Source organism: Anabrus simplex, chromosome 1 (genome assembly GCF_040414725.1).
Source record: "Anabrus simplex isolate iqAnaSimp1 chromosome 1, ASM4041472v1, whole genome shotgun sequence".
NCBI classification, from domain to species: domain Eukaryota; kingdom Metazoa; phylum Arthropoda; class Insecta; order Orthoptera; family Tettigoniidae; genus Anabrus; species Anabrus simplex.
In genome coordinates this window covers 1035083678-1035106647 of record NC_090265.1, presented here as the reverse complement: position 1 = coordinate 1035106647, position 22970 = coordinate 1035083678, and the positions used below count along the sequence as shown (strand labels likewise).

General features: G+C 38.8%; 1 protein-coding gene across 1 annotated transcript in view; it reads right to left on the bottom strand.

The window, feature by feature from the left end:
- Nucleotides 1-17690: 17690 nt before the first annotated feature.
- The window catches only part of LOC136857907 (polyglutamylase complex subunit TTLL1-like), a 189520-nt gene continuing 184240 nt past the window's right edge, over nt 17691-22970 (bottom strand). The window contains exon 9 of the mRNA XM_068225200.1: nt 17691-17872. Within this exon, the coding sequence (XP_068081301.1) occupies nt 17691-17872 (182 nt within the window). The remainder of the gene's footprint in view (nt 17873-22970) is intronic.

Below are 22970 nucleotides of genomic sequence, written 5' to 3'. Positions count from 1 at the left end.
GATTTCTTACTTTACTAATGCTGAAAGCCCGAAAATGTAATGTTATTCTTTAATAGGGGAATCAGTCTAGAAGGAAATGTTGAAAGTGATGCGATTTCTGTCCAGGTTCGTTGTTATCCTAATACTATGGGTTACAGTACATTGCACGTATATAAAAGACGCCACTTACAAACTTGCTTGTTATCCGCGAATTTCTACGGCCACAAAAGTCACTATTTTTCAAGAATGATGACATCTACACATGGTAGATTGTCTGACTGTGCTGTTTTGAACCTTTCTTCTGTCATTTTGAAGTTATTCGCGATCATGAATAATAAACAATCGGCTTTTAGCAACGGCTGATGCACAACGGCTGGTAGAGCTCCATGCGGTACTGGATAGTGACGTCACAGCGCGCCGCTTACGTCAGAGGCAGTTTCACTCGCCTTGCGGAAAGGCACTATTAAATATTTTTTAATGGTAGAAAACAAGGCAACATACCACAATGTAATACGTTTACGTACTATTTCATTGGTGTACTTTTCAAAAAAATATTTTTGAAAATGATGCATGTTCCCAATTGACGAGAGCACAGATATTTCTGACACGGCCCAACTAGCCGTTTTCATACGAGGGGTTGACGAAAATCTTACAATTTGGGAGGAACTACTGGATTTAGTGCCTATGAAGAATACCACGAAAGGCATCGACATTTTCAACTGCATTGTAAGTGTTGTTGAAAATGCTTACTTGCCATGGAACAAACTAGTTTCAATAGCAACAGATGGTGCAGCTTCTATGGTAGGATGCAATTCTGGAGTAGTTGGGCTCATAATACAAAAAATGCTCTCAATGTAGCTCACACACTTGTTCCAATTCACTGTATCATACATTTAGAAAATCAATGTGCGAAAAGCATTGAACTGAACAATGTAATGACCGCAGTGGTTAAAATTACTAACCTCATAAGATCAAGGGCCTTACGTCATCGGTAATTCAAGAAATTCCTAGCAGAAAGCGACAGTGAACTTGGTGATTTGCCTTATCATTGTGCTGTTCTCTCGCTTAATCGAGGCAAAGTACTCGATGCGTTTTTTCAACCACGACAAGATATAGTTACATTTATGGAGCAACAAAATGTGCCAGACTTCGAACTACAAGATCGCAGGTGGATTTGTGACCTCGCATTTCTTGCAGATTTAACAGGTCATTTGAACATTCTGAATGTTCCTCTCCAGCGAAAGGGTTTAATAATTACATAAATGTTTCATAGAGTGGAATCGTTCAAATTAAAATTGTGTCTGTGGGAGCGTCAGTTCATGAACAGAACTATTCCACATTTTCAAAAACTGCTTGCAGTGATTGAATGTGCTACGGCTGGGGAATCTGATAGGTACGTCAAAATCATAAAAAAAACTTTATTTGGAATTTGATTCTAGATTTAACAATTTGGAGTGTCTGGAAACTGATTTTCAACTTTTAACCACGCCATATTCAGTTGTTGCAGATAACGTTGATCCAGACCTACAATTAGAGTTAACAGATTTACAGTATGATAGAGAACTAAGAGATAAATTTGTCCATAAGAAGGATTTGTGTGACTTTTATAGACATTTATCACGAAAAAGATTTCCCCGATTGCATAGGTTTGCAGCAAGAATGTTGAGTATTTTCGGTTCTACGTATGCCTGTGAACGACTCTTTTCTATTTAAAAACAAACAAACCAAAGCAGAGAACCGGTTGTCAGATCACACTTTGAAGTGTGCTCTTAAACTTAGTGTTTCTCAAACATTAACTCTAAATATTGAAAAACTAGTCAACGAAAAAAGACTACAAAAATCAAAGAAACCCACGAGTGGCAACTGAGTATCGATATCATGAGGTAAAAAAAATCTGCTGATCCTGGTCACGGCACCATATGGAGAAAAGAATGCAAAGGCCGGAGGGGGTTTCCAAGGTTTCTCGGGAAATAAGAAAAAGGATCAGCAGTTACAAGATTTATTATATAAATAATGTAGAAATAACAAAGATTAGAGAAATATTAACAATAATTAATAATTGAATATGATATTCCAGCGGAGGGCCTTGAGCCAAAAATAGCCACAGGCTTTGCGTATAAAAATGCTAGTAAGTAAGACTGCTGTCTTACGACAGCTGAGAAAATCAGAATACAGTATCTGAATGATTACATTAATTTGAAGGCTGGTTAAAACCAGACCAATAATTAAGTTGAATAATCATGAATAATTAGAAAAATATTAAAGTTATCAAAGTAACAAAGTTGAATGTACGAAATTTTGATGAGAAAAGTTTAAACAGTAACGCTACAGTTCTTGAGTTGAATTTTACAGCATTCAATTCTCCACCGGGGAGTAAAAAACTAAAAAGAAGACCTTTTGTCCAGCAACTTCATTATCCTGTAGTAAGTTGCAATTAATAACTTTTATAGACGAGCCAGCCAACATATAAATAAAAAAGTGTCCATAGACACGACTGGCTAAAATCGTCATTAAAAATTCAGCAGATCTCGCTGCAAAGAAGACTAAAACTTAGGCTGGCGTTATTTTCATGTCTAAAATGGAAAATACAAAGGCCAGCAAGGGCCACATCAAGTACAGTTACGCTGGTTGACAAGTCATGCTTGTAGCGCTCAACAGAGGAGCGTAAGGAGAGGTGATTGACCTCGAACAAACTGCAGCAAAGTACATGCTGACGAGAAGTCGCTATTCCATAATGCGTGCGGCAAATATGTTGCCAAATGAAGGTGCAGCATAGGAGCTGACGTAGAGAACCAGCGGCGATTCCGGCCAGACCCGGAGTGTGAAGGCAAAGCATTCCCGTAGGCTTGATCCTTAAATAGCGCTGAGGAAGATTCCAGATGGGACGCAACATAGTGCTGTAAAACTAACGGAAGTAATTACAAACCTGTACATGAAAATCTTAATAAAAAATAACAAAATAGTGAGGAAAAGGGAGCCCAGAAAGAATATTTTAAAAATTTCCAATTAATTAATATAACAAAGACTAAATGCAAATAACAAAAATGACCAATGAAAAGACAGAAAAGCGCGGAAGGATACACTTTCGGTACCAATCAAAAGGAAAGTTGTCAGTGACGTAAACACTCATGCCAAGGTGCTGCAACCAATCAACAACCAAGAAGGAATGACGTAAGGCAGCGAAGAAAGGAAAGAAAATATACAAGCAGAGTTCGTTTAACGTGTGACATGATTGCACGTCGAAGGAAACTTATAATCAATTAATGAAAAGTAACCAAACCGAAACAACTAATTAAGGTAAGAACAACATATAACATAAATTTAGAAAAATAGGAGAGGTACCGAAAATAGCGAAAATTGCAAACAAATGGTACGTTCATGAACGCATGAACCATACTGGGGGTAGGGCAAAAGAGAAGAAGAAAAAATATTCTTTCGGGGCTTGCAGTAACAAAGATTACAAGAACTATCAAGAGGGAGAAGGCACACTGACGTAAAGGGTCTAACGAAGAATCCATTACTAGTGCGGATCTTTACCACCCGAATCCTTTTATCCTGCCCAGAAAAAATTTGAACAACTCTACCCAATGGCCATACTAAGGGAGGACTCGGATCCCGCAGAAGACCCAAGTCGCCTTGTTTAATGTTGGGTTGTTCAAATTTCCATTTACTCCTTACCTGAAGCTGCCCCAGGTGTTCCAAGCGCCAACGCTGCCAGAATCTATCACGAGCAGCTTCTACTTTCCTCCACAAAATTGGTAGAGATAAATCGATTCTCCGGAACAGCGCCGGAGGAGAGGAGACCATAGATTGCCCTATCAAAGAATGTGAAGGGATAAGTGGAAGAAGATCTTGAGGACCTTGAGATAAAGGGGTACGTGGCCTAGAATTTATCACACCTTCAATCAAAACAAGCAGTGAATTAAATTCTTCATCACAAAGAAAAGATGAATTCAAAGTTCTCTTTAAATGACGCTTAAGAAGTTTGACACAGGATTCCCATCGGCCTCCATGGTGGGGCCCATATGGGGGGATAAAATTCCACTTAAATCCTTTTAAATGAGCAAAATTTTGAATTTCCTGTTGAGCTGAGGAAGAAACAATAGCTCGCTTTAATTCTTCGGAAGCTCCACAAAATGTTTTAGCATTGTCAGAAAAACTTCTGAGGGCAACCCTCTACGAGAAGAGAATCGAGAGAAAGCAGCTAAAAAATAGGAAGTAGAAGCACTGGTAACAAGCTCAAGATGAATAGCTCCAATAACCATGCAAACGAACAAAACAACATAAGCCTTACCTAAAGTCTTAGAGGAAGGCGTTAGAGGATTTGTTTTATAGGAAAATGGACCAGCATAATCCACACCGGTGAATTCAAAAGGGCGACAAGATTGAGATCTAAATGAGGGTAGATCGCTCATAAGCTGAGATGAAGGGATGGGATTAGCACGAAAGCATTTTACACATTTACGTATCACAGAATTAACCTCATGAATCCCGTTAATGATCCAGTAATGTTCACGAATAAGATATTACAAGGTGCGAGCACCGGCATGCAAATGTTGATAATGAAACTATCTTATAATCAACTTGGTAACATGATGTTTAGAAGGTAAGATGATGGGATGCTTCCTATCCTCTGATGAAATGGAAGAAGACAACCGACCACCCACTCGTAAAAGATTATCGTGATCAAGGTAAGGAGACAACGACAAAAGTTTACTACTCTTCTTCAAGGGAATACCTTTACTAAGCAATCGAAACTCCTCCAGAAATGCTTCTTGTTGCACTAAAAACAAGATTTTATTAGTAGCTGTCCTTAATTCCAAGGCAGTTATAAATTCTCGAGGTTGATCTAGTACAAAAGATTTCCATCTGAGAACATAAGCCATGACTCTTATGAGCTTGTGAAAAGTGGAAAATCTTTGAAGCAATGGATAGGTTGTAATGACAACATGCGCAGAAATTAAAGTTCTGCGAACTTCAATTTGCTCAACAGACTCTAAATTAGGATAGCTAGGCCATAGAGAGGTAGATTGAATAAGCCAAGTAGGACCGTGCCAATATAACGCAACGTTAGCTAAACGCTTAGGACTACAACATCTCGAAATCACATCAGCAGGATTCTCGCGAGTGGGAACGTAACGCCAGGAGTCCACTGAAGTTCGTTCCTGAATTTTAGCAACTCTGTGAGACACGAAAGGTTGCCAATGATATGAAGGCTTAGCAAGCCAAGACAAGATGATAGTCGAGTCAGTCCAGACAAAAGTTTGAGAAATGTGGACCTTTAAATTTTGAAGCAGTTTATCAGACAATTCTACAGCGAGTAGGGCGGCACAAAGTTCTAACCGAGGTAATGAAACAACCTTCAAAGGAGCTACCTTGGATTTCGAAGACACAAGATTGGAAAAAAATGGTTCGTTTCTTGAGACAAGATAAGAGCAGCACCCGTATGCTTTTTCAGAACTATCAGAAAACAAATGAAGTTCCAAAATATCAGCGGGAGGATGCTTAATGAGAACTCTAGGTACGAAAGTGTTATAAAGTTTAAGAAGGCTGTCTCTATATTTAATCCATTTTTGAAGAAAACTAGAGGGCACAATATCATCCCAAGTAGTTTTCAATGTCCACAACTCCTGCATAAAAAGTTTAGCCAGGACAATAATGGGAGTTAAATATTGCAAAGGGTCAAAGATTTTTGAAATTTCTGAAAGGATTTGACGTTTAGTGGTAGGTGACTCTGCGTAGAGTGTCAATTTATAAGTAAATATGTCCCGCTTAGGACTCCAATATACACCGAGAGCCTAGATGGTAGTTTCTTCCTTAAACAATTCCACGCAACCATTAATCAGATCTCTATCCTTAAAGGCGTTTAGAAATTGGTCGTAATTGCAACACCACTTGTGTAATATGAATCCACCACCTTCAAGTAATTGAACCAAACCCTTAATAACCTGGGTAGCCTCTGAGACTGAAGAGAAAGAGGACAAGAAATCGTCCACATAAAAGTACGTATTTAGCGCCTGACTTACTTCAGGAGGAAAGAGATGACCATCCAATTTAGCAAGATGGTGAAGAGTTCTGATCGCCAGAAAAGTGGAAGGTTTCAATCCATATGTTAGAGCTTTTAACCTGAAGACCTTTGGCGGTTTCTTGGGATCATCACGCCAAATAATCATTTGCAGGTCACGTTGAGCAGAATCAATCAGAATTTGTCTATACATCTGCTGAATGTCGGCCATCACCGCGATAGGAAATAATCTAAAATTCAACAAGATAATAGATAAATCAACTTGAATAGAAGGACCAGTCAAAAGAGTATCATTTAAAAAATTCCTTGATCATCCAGGGCTGAACCATTAAATACTACTCGAATTTTCTTAGATTTTTCGTTTTCACTCTTCCAAACGGGATGATGATTAAGACAGAATCTGCAAAGCTAGTGTCTTCAATTTTCTTTACTACTTCCATGTGGTCTAAAGCTTCATACTCTTCCATGAATTGAGTATATTGAAGTTTAAGACAGGGATCATTCTTAAATTTCGATTCAATAGCCATCAAGGCCTTAATAGCACGAGGCTTAGTATTAATTAAGACAGGGGGATTGGAGACACGAGGAAGTTGGACCACGAATCTGCCATCATAATTACGAAAAGTAGTTTGTTTATAAAGTTGTTCACAAACTTGCTCCTGCTCAGAGAGTTGAAGGCAATCTGAAGAACATTCTTCCAATTCCCAAAACCTTTCCAGATTATGTTGATCCTGAGAGGAAATGAAATGACATTGGGGTTTAATAGTCATAGAATTCTTAGGAAGACGCCCAGTGAGAATCCAACCCAGGTTAGTTTTACGGGCAAACACATTAGGCATAATTTTTACCTTCTCAGGTAATAATACTTGCCAAAAAATATCAGCACTCAATAAAAGATCTATAGGTGCACTCTCTAAAAAGCCAGGGTCTGCTAATTTAACTCGAGGGGGAATGGCCCAGTCTTCATTGTCAAAGGAAAAAAGGAGGCGTATTACTGCCGATAACTTTCATAGCTAAACAATTCAAATTAAAAAAGTACATCGCTTTGAACGGAATCCCTAATACAGATCCTCACAAAACTAGTGGAAGATGTTTTGTTGTTGTTTATGCCTGTGACTTCCACATCGGTAGGAATTTTTTGTAATCCTAGCCTCTCTATCAGATTCTCACTAATGAAGTCGTGAGTGGCGGCATTATCCAACAGACATCGAACCGAGTTCCATTGACCTCCAGAATCCTTTATTTGAACAACGGCTGTGGAAAGCAATACTTGAGAACCTCGCAAAGAGGATGAACCTTGAGTAAAAGTTTGTGCACTAGCAGATGGAATACTGTCTTGAACAGAGTCTGCCAATGAAGTATTAACTCCTGTTTTGTTGTGGCGATGTATTAAAGAGTGATGTTTAGAGCCACAATGTTTACAAGAATTAATAGAGTTGCATTTGTTTAGCAAATGATTGCTGGATAGGCAATTAAAGCAACGCTTATTTGCTTGAAGAAATAGCCTCCTGTCATCTATGGACAGCGATTTACATTTAGGACACAAAAACAACAAATGTCTTTCTGAACCACATTCTCATTTCGAAAGTTCGGTCTGAACATTCAACACCTGAGGTTTTGAAAATGATTTGAACTTAGAGACCTTTGATGGCAGCAAAATTTTATTCGTCAATTGTACAGGCTGGCCATTCATTTGAAAATCGACGGCTGAAAGAATCTGTCATCTCTGCTTTAGAAATTGAATTATAGTTTTATAAGTAACGGTTTGAGAATTGGAAATCTCAGACTCCCAGATTTTTAAAGTATCCTGATCAAATTTGGAAGAAATCAAATGTACCAAAAAGGTATCCCAATATTCAACCGGTTGACTTAAAATCGCCAAAGCCTTAACATGCAATTCGACAATGTCTAATAATGCTCTGAATGTTTGAACCTTATCTACTCTAGTAGCAGGTAAATTAAATAGAGCTTGCATAAGTCGATGTATCCTCAGACGGGGGTTCGCATAACGTTCCTTCAATAACCCTAGAGCAACTTTATAATTATCACCAGTAAGCGAAAGAGACTCAATGAGTGTCAACGCTGAACCTTGTACCGAAGAACGAAGGTAATGAAATTTTTGAATGTCAGGAAGTGACTCATTCTGGTTAACTAAAGAGTCAAATAATTCAAAAAAGGAATCCCATTCGTCTTCATTACCTCAAAACTGCGGAAGCTGAATTTTAGGCAAAGAGGCTTGAGCGGAACTATCAGGAATTTTCAACAATCCTGAACGGGGAGTGAAATTTGAAAGTTCTTCCTGCTTCAAGGAAAGAGTAAGATGTCTAATGATTTGAACTGCTTGAGCGTGTCCTTCATAATAAAGGTTCTCAACCTCCTCCCGATCGACTGACTGCTCCGGGCATTGAATTTCTAAATTCGTTTGGGCTTCATCATAACGACAGTAAGCCACCTCATAATTTTTCAACCTTTGTACAAGATTGTCAACATTGCAAGTCTCGTCTTCCCAGCTGGAAAGGAACTTACGAAACAGGCTTAGCTGTCCCTTGTAGGCAGCGCGAGCTCGTATCAGCTTGTCCTCGGGCAGCATGCTGGCATCCGGGTTAACTGGGGCAACTGCAGGCTGCATCAGGAACCAGTGCAAAGTAACTTCAAAATGATCTTCTGAAACAATAAGGAATCAAGTTAGTACAAAATAGGAAAAAGAAATCTGCTGATCCTGGTCACGGCACCATATGGAGAAAAGAATGCAAAGGCCGGAGGGGGTTTCCAAGGTTTCTCGGGAAATAAGAAAAAGGATCAGCAGTTACAAGATTTATTATATAAATAATGTAGAAATAACAAAGATTAGAGAAATATTAACAATAATTAATAATTGAATATGATATTCCAGCGGAGGGCCTTGAGCCAAAAATAGCCACAGGCTTTGCGTATAAAAATGCTAGTAAGTAAGACTGCTGTCTTACGACAGCTGAGAAAATCAGAATACAGTATCTGAATGATTACATTAATTTGAAGGCTGGTTAAAACCAGACCAATAATTAAGTTGAATAATCATGAATAATTAGAAAAATATTAAAGTTATCAAAGTAACAAAGTTGAATGTACGAAATTTTGATGAGAAAAGTTTAAACAGTAACGCTACAGTTCTTGAGTTGAATTTTACAGCATTCAATTCTCCACCGGGGAGTAAAAAACTAAAAAGACCTTTTGTCCAGCAACTTCATTATCCAGTAGTAAGTTGCAATTAATAACTTTTATAGACGAGCCAGCCAACATATAAATAAAAAAGTGTCCATAGACACGACTGGCTAAAATCGTCATTAAAAATTCAGCAGATCTCGCTGCAAAGAAGACTAAAACTTAGGCTGGCGTTATTTTCATGTCTAAAATGGAAAATACAAAGGCCAGCAAGGGCCACATCAAGTACAGTTACGCTGGTTGACAAGTCATGCTTGTAGCGCTCAACAGAGGAGCGTAAGGAGAGGTGATTGACCTCGAACAAACTGCAGCAAAGTACATGCTGACGAGAAGTCGCTATTCCATAATGCGTGCGGCAAATATGTTGCCAAATGAAAGTGCAGCATAGGAGCTGACGTAGAGTACCAGCGACGATTCCGGCCAGACCCGGAGTGTGAAGACAAAGCATTCCCGTAGGCTTGATCCTTAAATAGCGCTGAGGAAGATTCCAGATGGGACGCAACATAGTGCTGTAAAACTAACGGAAGTAATTACAAACCTGTACATGAAAATCTTAATAAAAAATAACAAAATAGTGAGGAAAAGGGAGCCCAGAAAGAATATTTTAAAAATGTCCAATTAATTAATATAACAAAGACTAAATGCAAATAACAAAAATGACCAATGAAAAGACAGAAAAGCGCGGAAGGATACACTTTCGGTACCAATCAAAAGGAAAGTTGTCAGTGACGTAAACACTCATGCCAAGGTGCTGCAACCAATCAAAAACCAGTGGCGAAGCTAGGGGGGAATCTAAGAGTCTCAGATTCCCCAGACGAAATACGAATAATAAATTATTGATATAAGGCACGAAAATTATGTCTAATAAACTTAATAGACTTCACGGCTCTCCGATCTGCTGCGCTACTCGCAGAGCACTGAGCCTAGCCGTTGAGTCTGGCTTCAGCCAGACTTACCTTTGTGCTAGCGGGCGGGGCTTGTACTGGTTGCTATGACAACGTATGACGTCATGCAGCGGTAAGTGCTCGCTTTGAAACCAAGCTGGGAGTCTAGTCTCCAAGTCTCGAGTTACGAGTTAATGTTTACGTTCTGATCTGTTGATCTGTGAAGTTTACAACTTATTATTAGTGGTCTGTGTTTTGTGAAGAGTTGCCAGTATTTTTTAAATCCGTGTATAATGAATGAAAGTAATGATCTTATTACATACTTGCTTCGAACTCCATTTTCTTCTTTGTCTTTCGAAGAAAAATGTGCCCTGAAAGACAAGCGGCCACAGCCATTGAAAATTGTGCAAAAGGATGGAAACCAAATAAGAACTTTCCAGTCCCAATGGTATAAGGATTATACATGGCTTACAGCAAGTGTGACAGATTGTAAGTTTTATTGTTACATTTGCATATTATTTGGAGGTGATAGTGAATGGAATGAGGGTGGCATCAGTACCCTAAAAAATTTTCATAGAAGAGCACGTAAACACCAGATTTCAAAAATACATATTCAGAACAGTGAGCGTTTTCTTCTTCTCGGCAGGAGTAGAATAGATCATGCGATATCAGAAGCGGCTCGTCTTGCAGCTCTAAAGCATAATGAGTTAGTAAATCATAATAGACGGGTTCTTGGCAGGTTAATTCAAGTGGTGTGTTTTCTCGGAGAACAAAAACTTCCATTCCGTGGGCATGACGAGAGTAGTGACTCCGTAAATAAAGGTAACTACCTCGAGACCTTGGAATTGCTAGCACAAGAAGAACAATTCATGAGAGAGCATCTGGGAGCAACTTCAGGATTTAAAGGAACTTCGAGTGACATTCAGAATGAACTTATTGACTGTGTAACTCAAGTGATGAATGAAGAGATTCAGAAAGAACTTTCTATTTGTGAATTTGTATCAGTTCAGGCGGATGAAACATTAGATATATCTTGTCAGAATCAGATGAACATTATATTTCGGTATTGTGTTGGTTATAACGTTCACGAGAGGTTTGTGGGGTTCTACGACGTCTCAAAAGATAAAAGTGCCACTGGACTGTCAGCCGTAATATTGGATGTCTTAAGAAACTGGGGTGTAGAAAAGAAGTTAATATGTCAGACTTACGACCGGGCTTCCGTAATGGCAGGTTCTACAGGGGGTGTTCAAACTATCGTAAAGTAAGTTTGCTCACATGCAATGTTTATACATTACTATGCACATAAGCTTAATTTGGTACTTTTGTATGGAGCAAAAGCTATAAAGAAAGTGCGTCTCTTTACTTATGATTTGACTGCCTTCCATACATATTTCAGCAAGTCATCAAAGATAACTCAAGTCCTAAGAGATAAAGGCTTTAAACTTTCCCCCGGCATGTACGACACGTTGGAACTTCCACTCCAGAGCAACACTAACGATAGCATCCCATTTCAAGGACTTGAAAGAAGCTCTTACACACATTGTTGATAAAGATGAAGAATGGGATGGCGAATCTGTTAATGGTGCTATGGGACTGGTTAAGAGATTAGATGACCCTAATTTCCTCTTCCTGTTGTGCGTCTTCAACAAGATATTTTGCTACACGGATCATTTATTCAAGGTGCTGCAAGCAAAATGCACATCTAATGTAAATATCTGCAACCATGAGATAAAGCAAACCATAAATAACTTAAAAAATCTGAGAAATGAAGAAACAGTGAATGAATGCATAGACACCAGCAAAGCTCTCAATACCGCAAAGGCAACAGAATCATTTGTAGTGCATTAGCATATGAAATAATTGATACCACCGTGGTACAGATGGAAATACGGTTCTGTGACTTTGAAAACTTCCATTTTGCAGAATTATTGGATGAGAATCAATTTAAGGCTTACAACACAAGTTTTCCCTCAATGAAAATGAAACAACTCCTGAAGATGTACCCTTTTTTCGAAAGTGAACAACTGACAAATGAACTTGTGAATGTGTACTCTGATGAAGCTAAACATCTACCAAATACTGCTAAAATATATGTTGGATAATGGTCTGGACAAGGTTTACGAACAAACAACACGTTTGGTTCGTTTAGTTCTCACATTTCCAGTGACAACATGTTCGAGTAAAAGAAGTATGAGTGCGCTAAAATGCATAAAAACCTTCCTGAGGAATTCAATGACAAACAGTAGACTATGTAATTTAAGTACACTTGCGATAGAGAAATCTCTATTCCACGAACTGTCAAATAATCAGAGCTTCAGGGACCGTGTCATTGATGCATTTGCAGAGAGAAAGGAGCGCCGCATACACTTGCTGTATAAAAGAATTTAAGGTAAGCTTGAACAATATTCTTAGACTCCCCAAGTAATATAGCTAGCTTCGCCACTGTCAACAACCAAGAAGGAATGACGTAAGGCAGCGAAGAAAAGAAAGAAAATATACAAGCAGAGTTCGTTTAACCTGTGACATGATTGCACGTCGAAGGAAACTTATAATCAATTAATGAAAAGTAACCAAACCGAAACAACTAATTAAGGTAAGAACAACATCTATATATATTGAACCCATGACCTTTGTGCCCTAAGAACATTATGCATAGTGTAACAATTAAACTAAAAGTTGGATTCTTGATAGCATGGATTTGACACGTGACGAGGGGGTGATTACCTTCGGTCCCACGCTATGGGGTACGTGACGTCAACCACACGTGTCGACGGCGGAAGAATCTCTAGTCATTTTTATGAACTATTTCAAAGCGCGTGTACACGGCGTGACCACGCCAAGTCAAAAAAATATAGTGCCTATCAAAGGAGGTCAATCATCTCACAAATCAAACCCGTAAAATTTTTAAATGTCCATGAACACTACCGCCAGAAATGTAGCAAGCATGTAGTCACTTTCAAAACTCTTGAAATTGCAGTTTAGGTAAGTCAGAAAATTTATAGGATTTTTCTTGGCGGCAAAGGGAGAGATCCGAAGAGAGGGGGTAACTGCTATAAATATGAAGGGACGCCATGACGAAGCTTCCTTCTCCGGCATTTGTGATACAAAGCGGACGAAATTGTTGAGTTGCTCCGCGAAATCAAATCAACGAAAGTAGACTGAGTTCGACTGCAGATTTTAGCCAGTGTGGCTAAGTCTTGACTCCATGGGGAGATAGTTTTCTTGAGAGAAATAAGTGTATCAGATAGGACGGTCAAAGTACTGAAATATTCTAATGTGATTAAGTAATTCGTGTGCGGGAATAATTATAATCCATCGTGTGCGCTCCGCAAACAAGTGAAGGGTATTTTCTTTTTTTTTATGCTTTATTCCAGGAAACCTGAAGAAACACAATGATATGTACAGCCATGAATGTAAAAATGGCTAAATAAAATGCCAGGGTCGCAGGTGAGCCCTATGACGAACAATGGTGTGACTACATAAGGTAATGTGACTTTCCATCTTACTGCCTCTTATATCTCATCTCGTGATTTCTAAAAGTGTATTTGAATGGGGATATACGACGCAGTGGTCACCCCTACTAAGTTTTGTAAATGTGAGAGTACGACTAAAAGAGTCATTTGTTTTATTTCCCACTTGGATAAATTTTTGAAGTCTTGCGAGTGCCATATAATGTTGTAAAAAGTTATTGAATAGGGTTCCGAAGTGATATCACGTCCAATGTAGATCGTCATCCGTGTGAGTGTACTGCCTGTATTTTGTGACGTCGAAGTAAGATGTTCATTCGATGTAAAATTCTTCTGTCTGCAATTTGACGTTAATAATAATAATCCATGGTTACTCATTTTCAATCGAGAGGAAGCGCGCTGTCGGGTGAGAGCCAAGGGAGATGAATTTGGTCACGGAGAGAAACGTTCTTTTTTTTTCAATGCCCATTTTAAACTATGTCTGACTGACAATAAAAAGATCTAGTAGAATGTTTCAGTCATTTCTCGTAAAAATCAAGTTATTAAATACGATATCATTTATGCGAAGTTATTCATGAGTAATGCATTGTGCGATATTAGATGTTGGGATTTCTAGTGGGGATTTTATTCCAGTTCTTGGTCGATGATAATTGTGGAGCTGGGAAACAGAGGTTAGTTTTGTGAATCAGGTTAGAGTCCTGTCATTGAAGCCGGGATATGATAGCCCGAGGAATATTTATAATGTTGGGAATGGAAAGAAATTCATAGAAATCTATAGCGGTATCAATTGGCGACGCGTATACTTAGTGTGGGCATCTTGAAGCATAATCTGTGCATTTTGTTGGTTAGAATATCGTATTTGTTTAATTATGTCGGCGGAGTTTAAAGGGAACATTTTGAGAAGTCAGTCAGGTAGAACGAACCGGGTGGTTTATGTAACTGCCAAGCGAGCATGGGGTGAGAGACCTAAGCGGACAGCGGGGATAATAACGGGAATAGGAGTGGAGTCGAGATTGTACTGTATTCTCGGCCAGGAAAACGTTAAAATGCTGGATTTAGTTAAAAATTCATAGCCGGTAATGATCTAAGTATTGTGAAACACTGTAATTGGGGACGGAATGAACATTTGAAACCATGAACTTTGAGTATAAGGAACAGAGTAACCCAATTTCAGGGTTGTCCAAAATATAGAGCGATGGTCGTGATTGATCGGTTTGTCTGTGAGGGGTGTGTAAAATTCATAATGGTAATGACGAGATATGACATCGTAATTATATGGCGAGTTGTTTGGTTTGTACGTAGATTATTAGGATATCCAAGTGTTAAACGGTTAGGATTAGATTAGATTTTTAAGCATGATATCACGAGATGAGATATATAGCTGGACATGAATGATGTAACAAATTCTTTTCCAGCCAGATAAACATCGCAATATTGAATTTTACATCACAGCTGCGTAGAAAGTTGTGAAGAAACCAGAGTCCGCGGAGATAAAATTTACTGTTCTTTAACATTTCGATAAATCATTTAAATTTATTAAATTATTAAATTCAGTGAACCGCATTTTGAAATAACTTTAATCAAGCGAATAACTTGGAGATGCATTCTGGAAATTTTAATTTGTTGTCTGGGGAATATTAAAAATAAAGTAAAGATTAAAGGGACATATCCGAAGGAAATGGATTTTACTGCCACAAAGTTTGTGAGCATTGCTATTGTTGTAATTATTGAACTTTGATTGATTGAGCAGTGAATGTGCTGGGGATAGTAAAGTGGAACTTTGGTCATCAACCGATGTAACTTAATTGTGTTTAGCCTTCAGCTTAGAAACTTGGATGGTCAGGGGGTCATCAACCTCAGTGACTTAGATTAGGGCCATATGCCATTGTAGCATCATTTCCTTGCGGTCATCATCCACAATGACTTTAAAGTAACTTAGAAGATTAGATGTCGGTCCATGACATAGACGCAGGTCACATCGATTCAATTAAGGGTCCATGCCGTAGAACCACTGTGTGGCACACACCGATTGGACGGCCTTAATTATAACCAGAGTCCAGAGTTCGTGTTACGAGGGCTGGACCATAACGAATCACTATGATGGTACATGTGGTCTCACATGGAAGCCGAATTTAAGGATTTCCAGACTTTCCTTTCTTAAATGATTAATAATTGAGACAATGGTTTCTAGTAAGAATGCCCATCAGGCGGTTACGTTAAAGTCTCACACCAGTGTTCTGACATGTATGTAAAAATGATTGTGGTGTCCAGTGGACACAATTGACTTCTATGATACCAGTGACAGATCGCTTCAGAATTTCCTGAATAAATAGGAATCTTTTAAACAGACCTTTCATTCCAGTAGATAGATTAGAATTAATGAACCCTACCTTTACCTCAGCAAGTGACGAAGAACCCGAAACGACCCAAGAGACAGATCTCATGAATTTTGCTGATAGGTAAGGAAGGTAGGTATCCCTCAATATGGACCTAAAGGGTTCATTAAAATGGCGCCCAACGTGGTGGCATCAGTCACTTAACGATGGGGCATTAGTCACGATAACGATGAGGGAACCTAAGTCACGATAACGATAAGGATATTTTGGAAAGATCGTGTACTAGAGGAAATGAGAAATAATGTTGAGGCTATGCCACATTATGGATGATAGAATCGTGCGCCAGAGTTGATAGTGAACTCGAAGAAATAGATAAACGCCCGATGAGTAAGGCTAGGAGATACCACTATGAGAATAATTTATCTACTGAATGAAAGGTATAATTTAAGTGTGTTAGTGTAATTTCCCAAATTTTTGAATACTGGTTTGAGTGTTTTGGCTGATCACTTTGATCGAGTGAACATTGAATTTCACATTTTATTAAATAAAATTTTAGAGAATGTTGCATTAACAGTGTGATGTGTTAGATAGGAGGATGTTGTGATGTTTATCGTTGTAGTCTCATTATGCGCCGTTGAAGTCTCGGGCTCACCGATGACCTATCGTTTTCTGTTAAATACAGTATGTTTATGCAGGAGGGAGAATTGGCCCAAGGGCAGGTGGTCCAAATGATGAAGGACTTTATGGAGAAAATGGAGGCCGAGAGGAAGGAGTGGAAGGACTTAAGTGAGAATATTAAATCTATGAGTGTAAGGTGGAATAATAAGCTAGAGACAGTGAACAGTAAGTTAGATAGTGTAGAGGCGTGTAGGAAGGGTATGAAGGAAGTCGTTCAAAATGTTGACATTAAAGTGCAGGACACTCAGGATAGTTGTAAGGAAGCTAGCGTTGATATTAGGAAGGACATTGGTGAATTTAAACATAACATTGATCAGCAGTTCATAGAAACTCGCGAGCTACATCGTGTTCTCAGGGAAAATCGGGACATAAGTAGAGGAGACCTCGATAGGCACGTCAACGGAAGTAGAGATCTACATAAGCAGTTGATGTCAGATCAAGCTGAGCCTAGGGCCAATCTGAAGACAGAGGTAGAAGAGGATATAAGAAATTTAGGTACGACTCAGGAAGAAACGCCTAGGAGTATTGAGGAGGTACAGGCAGACTTGAAGGAACCAAGTGAAAATATAAAGGCGGATGCGAAAGACTCGAACAAGAAGTTAGAAACAGTGGAGGTTATATTCGCCCGTCTACTTGAATATTTTACTAACATGGAGTCTCCTAAATCAGCGCCACAAGTAACTAAGCATGTGGAAAACCAAGTGAATGGCGCAAACCATATCGAAGAGAGTAGACCGGATAGGGATGTCTCGCAGGCAGTCATACAAGAGAATAATGAGCAACGGTTTGAAACCATACTAAACCAGGATAGTAAGAACGTGGAACAGCCTAGCTACCTGTACGGAAAGTGGAATAGACGCCGTGATCCGTGTAGGAGGAACCAGGGTCGATGTCGGGAAAATTCTTACCAAAGACGTAGACGCCATCGTGGAAATGAAGCCGATAGAAGATGGAATAATTACAAATCCAGACATTCTGATCTATGGCATGGGTCTGAAGAGGAAAAAGCAAAACCTAAACGATTTGGTGCCAGTAAAAAGAAGAGGCCTAAGATAAGTAGAATTGATGAACGTTCAGACGGGGATGCCAGTAATGACGATTATAGTCCGTCAAGAAAGGCTCAAGCAAATGCGAAGAAGGGTAAGCCGGCTGCTAAAATGAAGATGAGGATGATGATGAAGAAGAAGTGTAAGCCAGCTGCTAAAATGAAGAAGATGAGGAGGGTGATGAAGACGAAGTGTAAGCCAGCTGCTAAGATGAAGAAGATGAGGATGATGATGATGAAGAAGAACGGTAAACCACCTGCAAAAATGAAGAAAGTCAGGGACAACGACAGTAATGAGGACAGGGATTTGAACCCAGAAACTTCGCATTTTGATGTGAATGCAAGTTCGTCGAGAAGTTGGAAGGACGAACCACCTAACTTCCAATAAGTCAACTACAATTCACTGGAGATCTACCCCGCAACCCCGAACTCTCCAAGCAACCAAGAACTACCAGGAAGCTGAAGGCATCAACCAGTATCCGCACACCAGAAGATGACCAACTGCATAAGAGAGAGGAAAGGAATTTACATTCAAAGGTCATGTTTCATCAGACGTCAAAATTAGAAATTTCGCCATCTGGAGTATTTAAAGGAAATTCCTTGTCACTGTGCGAAAGGAATTCGTGTTTTGGGGGAAATATGAACCCATGACCTTTGTGCCCTAAGAACATTATGCATAGTGTAACAATTAAACTAAAAGTTGGATTCTTGATAGCATGGATTTGACACGTGACGAGGGGGTGATTACCTTCGGTCCCACGCTATGGGGTACGTGACGTCAACCACACGTGTCGACGGCGGAAGAATCTCTAGTCATTTTTATGAACTATTTCAAAGCGCGTGTACACGGCGTGACCACGCCAAGTCAAAAAAATATAGTGCCTATCAAAGGAGGTCAATCATCTCACAAATCAAACCCGTAAAATTTTTAAATGTCCATGAACACTACCGCCAGAAATGTAGCAAGCATGTAGTCACTTTCAAAACTCTTGAAATTGCAGTTTAGGTAAGTCAGAAAATTTATAGGATTTTTCTTGGCGGCAAAGGGAGAGATCCGAAGAGAGGGGGTAACTGCTATAAATATGAAGGGACGCCATGACGAAGCTTCCTTCTCCGGCATTTGTGATACAAAGCGGACGAAATTGTTGAGTTGCTCCGCGAAATCAAATCAACGAAAGTAGACTGAGTTCGACTGCAGATTTTAGCCAGTGTGGCTAAGTCTTGACTCCATGGGGAGATAGTTTTCTTGAGAGAAATAAGTGTATCAGATAGGACGGTCAAAGTACTGAAATATTCTAATGTGATTAAGTAATTCGTGTGCGGGAATAATTATAATCCATCGTGTGCGCTCCGCAAACAAGTGAAGGGTATTTTCTTTTTTTTTATGCTTTATTCCAGGAAACCTGAAGAAACACAATGATATGTACAGCCATGAATGTAAAAATGGCTAAATAAAATGCCAGGGTCGCAGGTGAGCCCTATGACGAACAATGGTGTGACTACATAAGGTAATGTGACTTTCCATCTTACTGCCTCTTATATCTCATCTCGTGATTTCTAAATGTGTATTTGAATGGGGATATACGACGCAGTGGTCACCCCTACTAAGTTTTGTAAATGTGAGAGTACGACTAAAAGAGTCATTTGTTTTATTTCCCACTTGGATAAATTTTTGAAGTCTTGCGAGTGCCATATAATGTTGTAAAAAGTTATTGAATAGGGTTCCGAAGTGATATCACGTCCAATGTAGATCGTCATCCGTGTGAGTGTACTGCCTGTATTTTGTGACGTCGAAGTAAGATGTTCATTCGATGTAAAATTCTTCTGTCTGCAATTTGACGTTAATAATAATAATCCATGGTTACTCATTTTCAATCGAGAGGAAGCGCGCTGTCGGGTGAGAGCCAAGGGAGATGAATTTGGTCACGGAGAGAAACGTTCTTTATTTTTCAATGCCCATTTTAAACTATGTCTGACTGACAATAAAAAGATCTAGTAGAATGTTTCAGTCATTTCTCGTAAAAATCAAGTTATTAAATACGATATCATTTATGCGAAGTTATTCATGAGTAATGCATTGTGCGATATTAGATGTTGGGATTTCTAGTGGGGATTTTATTCCAGTTCTTGGTCGATGATAATTGTGGAGCTGGGAAACAGAGGTTAGTTTTGTGAATCAGGTTAGAGTCCTGTCATTGAAGCCGGGATATGATAGCCCGAGGAATATTTATAATGTTGGGAATGGAAAGAAATTCATAGAAATCTATAGCGGTATCAATTGGCGACGCGTATAATTAGTGTGGGCATCTTGAAGCATAATCTGTGCATTTTGTTGGTTAGAATATCGTATTTGTTTAATTATGTCGGCGGAGTTTAAAGGGAACATTTTGAGAAGTCTGTCAGGTAGAACGAACCGGGTGGTTTATGTAACTGCCAAGCGAGCATGGGGTGAGAGACCTAAGCGGACAGCGGGGATAATAACGGGAATAGGAGTGGAGTCGAGATTGTACTGTATTCTCGGCCAGGAAAACGTTAAAATGCTGGATTTAGTTGAAAATTCATAGCCGGTAATGATCTAAGTATTGTGAAACACTGTAATTGGGGACGGAATGAACATTTGAAACCATGAACTTTGAGTATAAGGAACAGAGTAACCCAATTTCAGGGTTGTCCAAAATATAGAGCGATGGTCGTGATTGATCGGTTTGTCTGTGAGGGGTGTGTAAAATTCATAATGGTAATGACGAGATATGACATCGTAATTATATGGCGAGTTGTTTGGTTTGTACGTAGATTATTAGGATATCCAAGTGTTAAACGGTTAGGATTAGATTAGATTTTTAAGCATGATATCACGAGATGAGATATATAGCTGGACATGAATGATGTAACAAATTCTTTTCCAGCCAGATAAACATCGCAATATTGAATTTTACATCACAGCTGCGTAGAAAGTTGTGAAGAAACCAGAGTCCGCGGAGATAAAATTTACTGTTCTTTAACATTTCGATAAATCATTTAAATTTATTTAATTATTAAATTCAGTGAACCGCATTTTGAAATAACTTTAATCAAGCGAATAACTTGGAGATGCATTCTGGAAATTTTAATTTGTTGTCTGGGGAATATTAAAAATAAAGTAAAGATTAAAGGGACATATCCGAAGGAAATGGATTTTACTGCCACAAAGTTTGTGAGCATTGCTATTGTTGTAATTATTGAACTTTGATTGATTGAGCAGTGAATGTGCTGGGGATAGTAAAGTGGAACTTTGGTCATCAACCGATGTAACTTAATTGTGTTTAGCCTTCAGCTTAGAAACTTGGATGGTCAGGGGGTCATCAACCTCAGTGACTTAGATTAGGGCCATATGCCATTGTAGCATCATTTCCTTGCGGTCATCATCCACAATGACTTTAAAGTAACTTAGAAGATTAGATGTCGGTCCATGACATAGACGCAGGTCACATCGATTCAATTAAGGGTCCATGCCGTAGAACCACTGTGTGGCACACACCGATTGGACGGCCTTAATTATAACCAGAGTCCAGAGTTCGTGTTACGAGGGCTGGACCATAACGAATCACTATGATGGTACATGTGGTCTCACATGGAAGCCGAATTTAAGGATTTCCAGACTTTCCTTTCTTAAATGATTAATAATTGAGACAATGGTTTCTAGTAAGAATGCCCATCAGGCGGTTACGTTAAAGTCTCACACCAGTGTTCTGACATGTATGTAAAAATGATTGTGGTGTCCAGTGGACACAATTGACTTCTATGATACCAGTGACAGATCGCTTCAGAATTTCCTGAATAAATAGGAATCTTTTAAACAGACCTTTCATTCCAGTAGATAGATTAGAATTAATGAACCCTACCTTTACCTCAGCAAGTGACGAAGAACCCGAAACGACCCAAGAGACAGATCTCATGAATTTTGCTGATAGGTAAGGAAGGTAGGTATCCCTCAATATGGACCTAAAGGGTTCAATATAAAACAAGAGTTTTGTCTGTACATTGCTCAGAATTAAAAAGAATGGTATTTCTGTATCGGTCATGTCCATAGTAACAAGAAAATACACTTTTTACTTTTCCGTAATTTCTGTCTGTCTGTCTGTCTGTCTGTCTGTCTGTCTGTCTGTCTGTCTGTCTGTCTGTATGTACACGCATCACTAGAAAACGGCTAAAGAGAACTTAATGAAAACTGGTATGCAAAGTAGGGTAATACGTCGCTACAATCTAGGCTATAAATAATTTTATTCACGCTGAGTGAAATGGTAGTTTAGGGGAAGGCCTTAAACTTAATTTTTAAATATTTGCATTGTTAGTGGTCCTATCTCATTGGAAATTGGTATGCAAAGTTGGAGAATGAGCCACTGCAATCTAGACTGTAAAGCATTTAATTCACCCTGAGTGAAATGGTAGTTTAGTGGAAGGACTAAAATTTAATTCTCAAATATTTATATTATTAGTGGTTGTATCGATAAAACTACATAACCAAAGTTATATAGAATTAAATTTCCGACCATTTATATCTTATACATTTTCACCATACCGGCTATGGTAACACAGATATTCATGAATATGTATTTTTTGTTGCGAAGTCCATATCAACGCCGAGTCAAGAGAAAATGGGTTAACATAATTTAATGAAAATCGGTATATAGAGTCGGGGAATAAGAAACTACAGTCTAAGCTATAAAGAATTTTATTCACCCTGGATGAAACTGTAGTTTAGGGGGAGGCGCCTAAAATGTAATTGTTAAATACCTATGTTATTGTTTCTATCGAAAAGTACTACATAACAAAAGTTATAGAGAATACAGTTTCCGATCATTTATGTTGTATTCAGTTTTAACGTACCGACTATGGTAAGAGTGGTATTTCAGAGTCGAAAGAAAACTAAATGTGAAGGGTTACAATATCGAAAGGGCGTAACATTGATCAACAATAACATTACATTGACCATTGTTTGTTGTGATTTTCTTTGTCTCTTATGCTGCCTCTCAACTCCGATAGATGGGATTACTGCTGCGTAGCGAGTATAATAGCCTGACTGAATATTGGCGGGAAATAGCCGGGGAGTTAGAAAATTTTCTTATTTAGCATGCCATTCCTTTGTTTGATACATTTTCTGATACAGCTGGTACGAAGCACACTGGTTCATCATAGTATTCCAGCTGTTCGATCCCTACTCTGACGCGCTGTTTTGAATGAGAAGTGGGCACACTTATGGCAGAGGCTCACTTAGTAGAGTAGTAGTAGTAGTAGTAGTAGTAGTAGTAGTAGTATGCACTGGTCTTGATTAACAATTAGGGCTATTCCAAATTATAGCACCACAATTCACTAAAT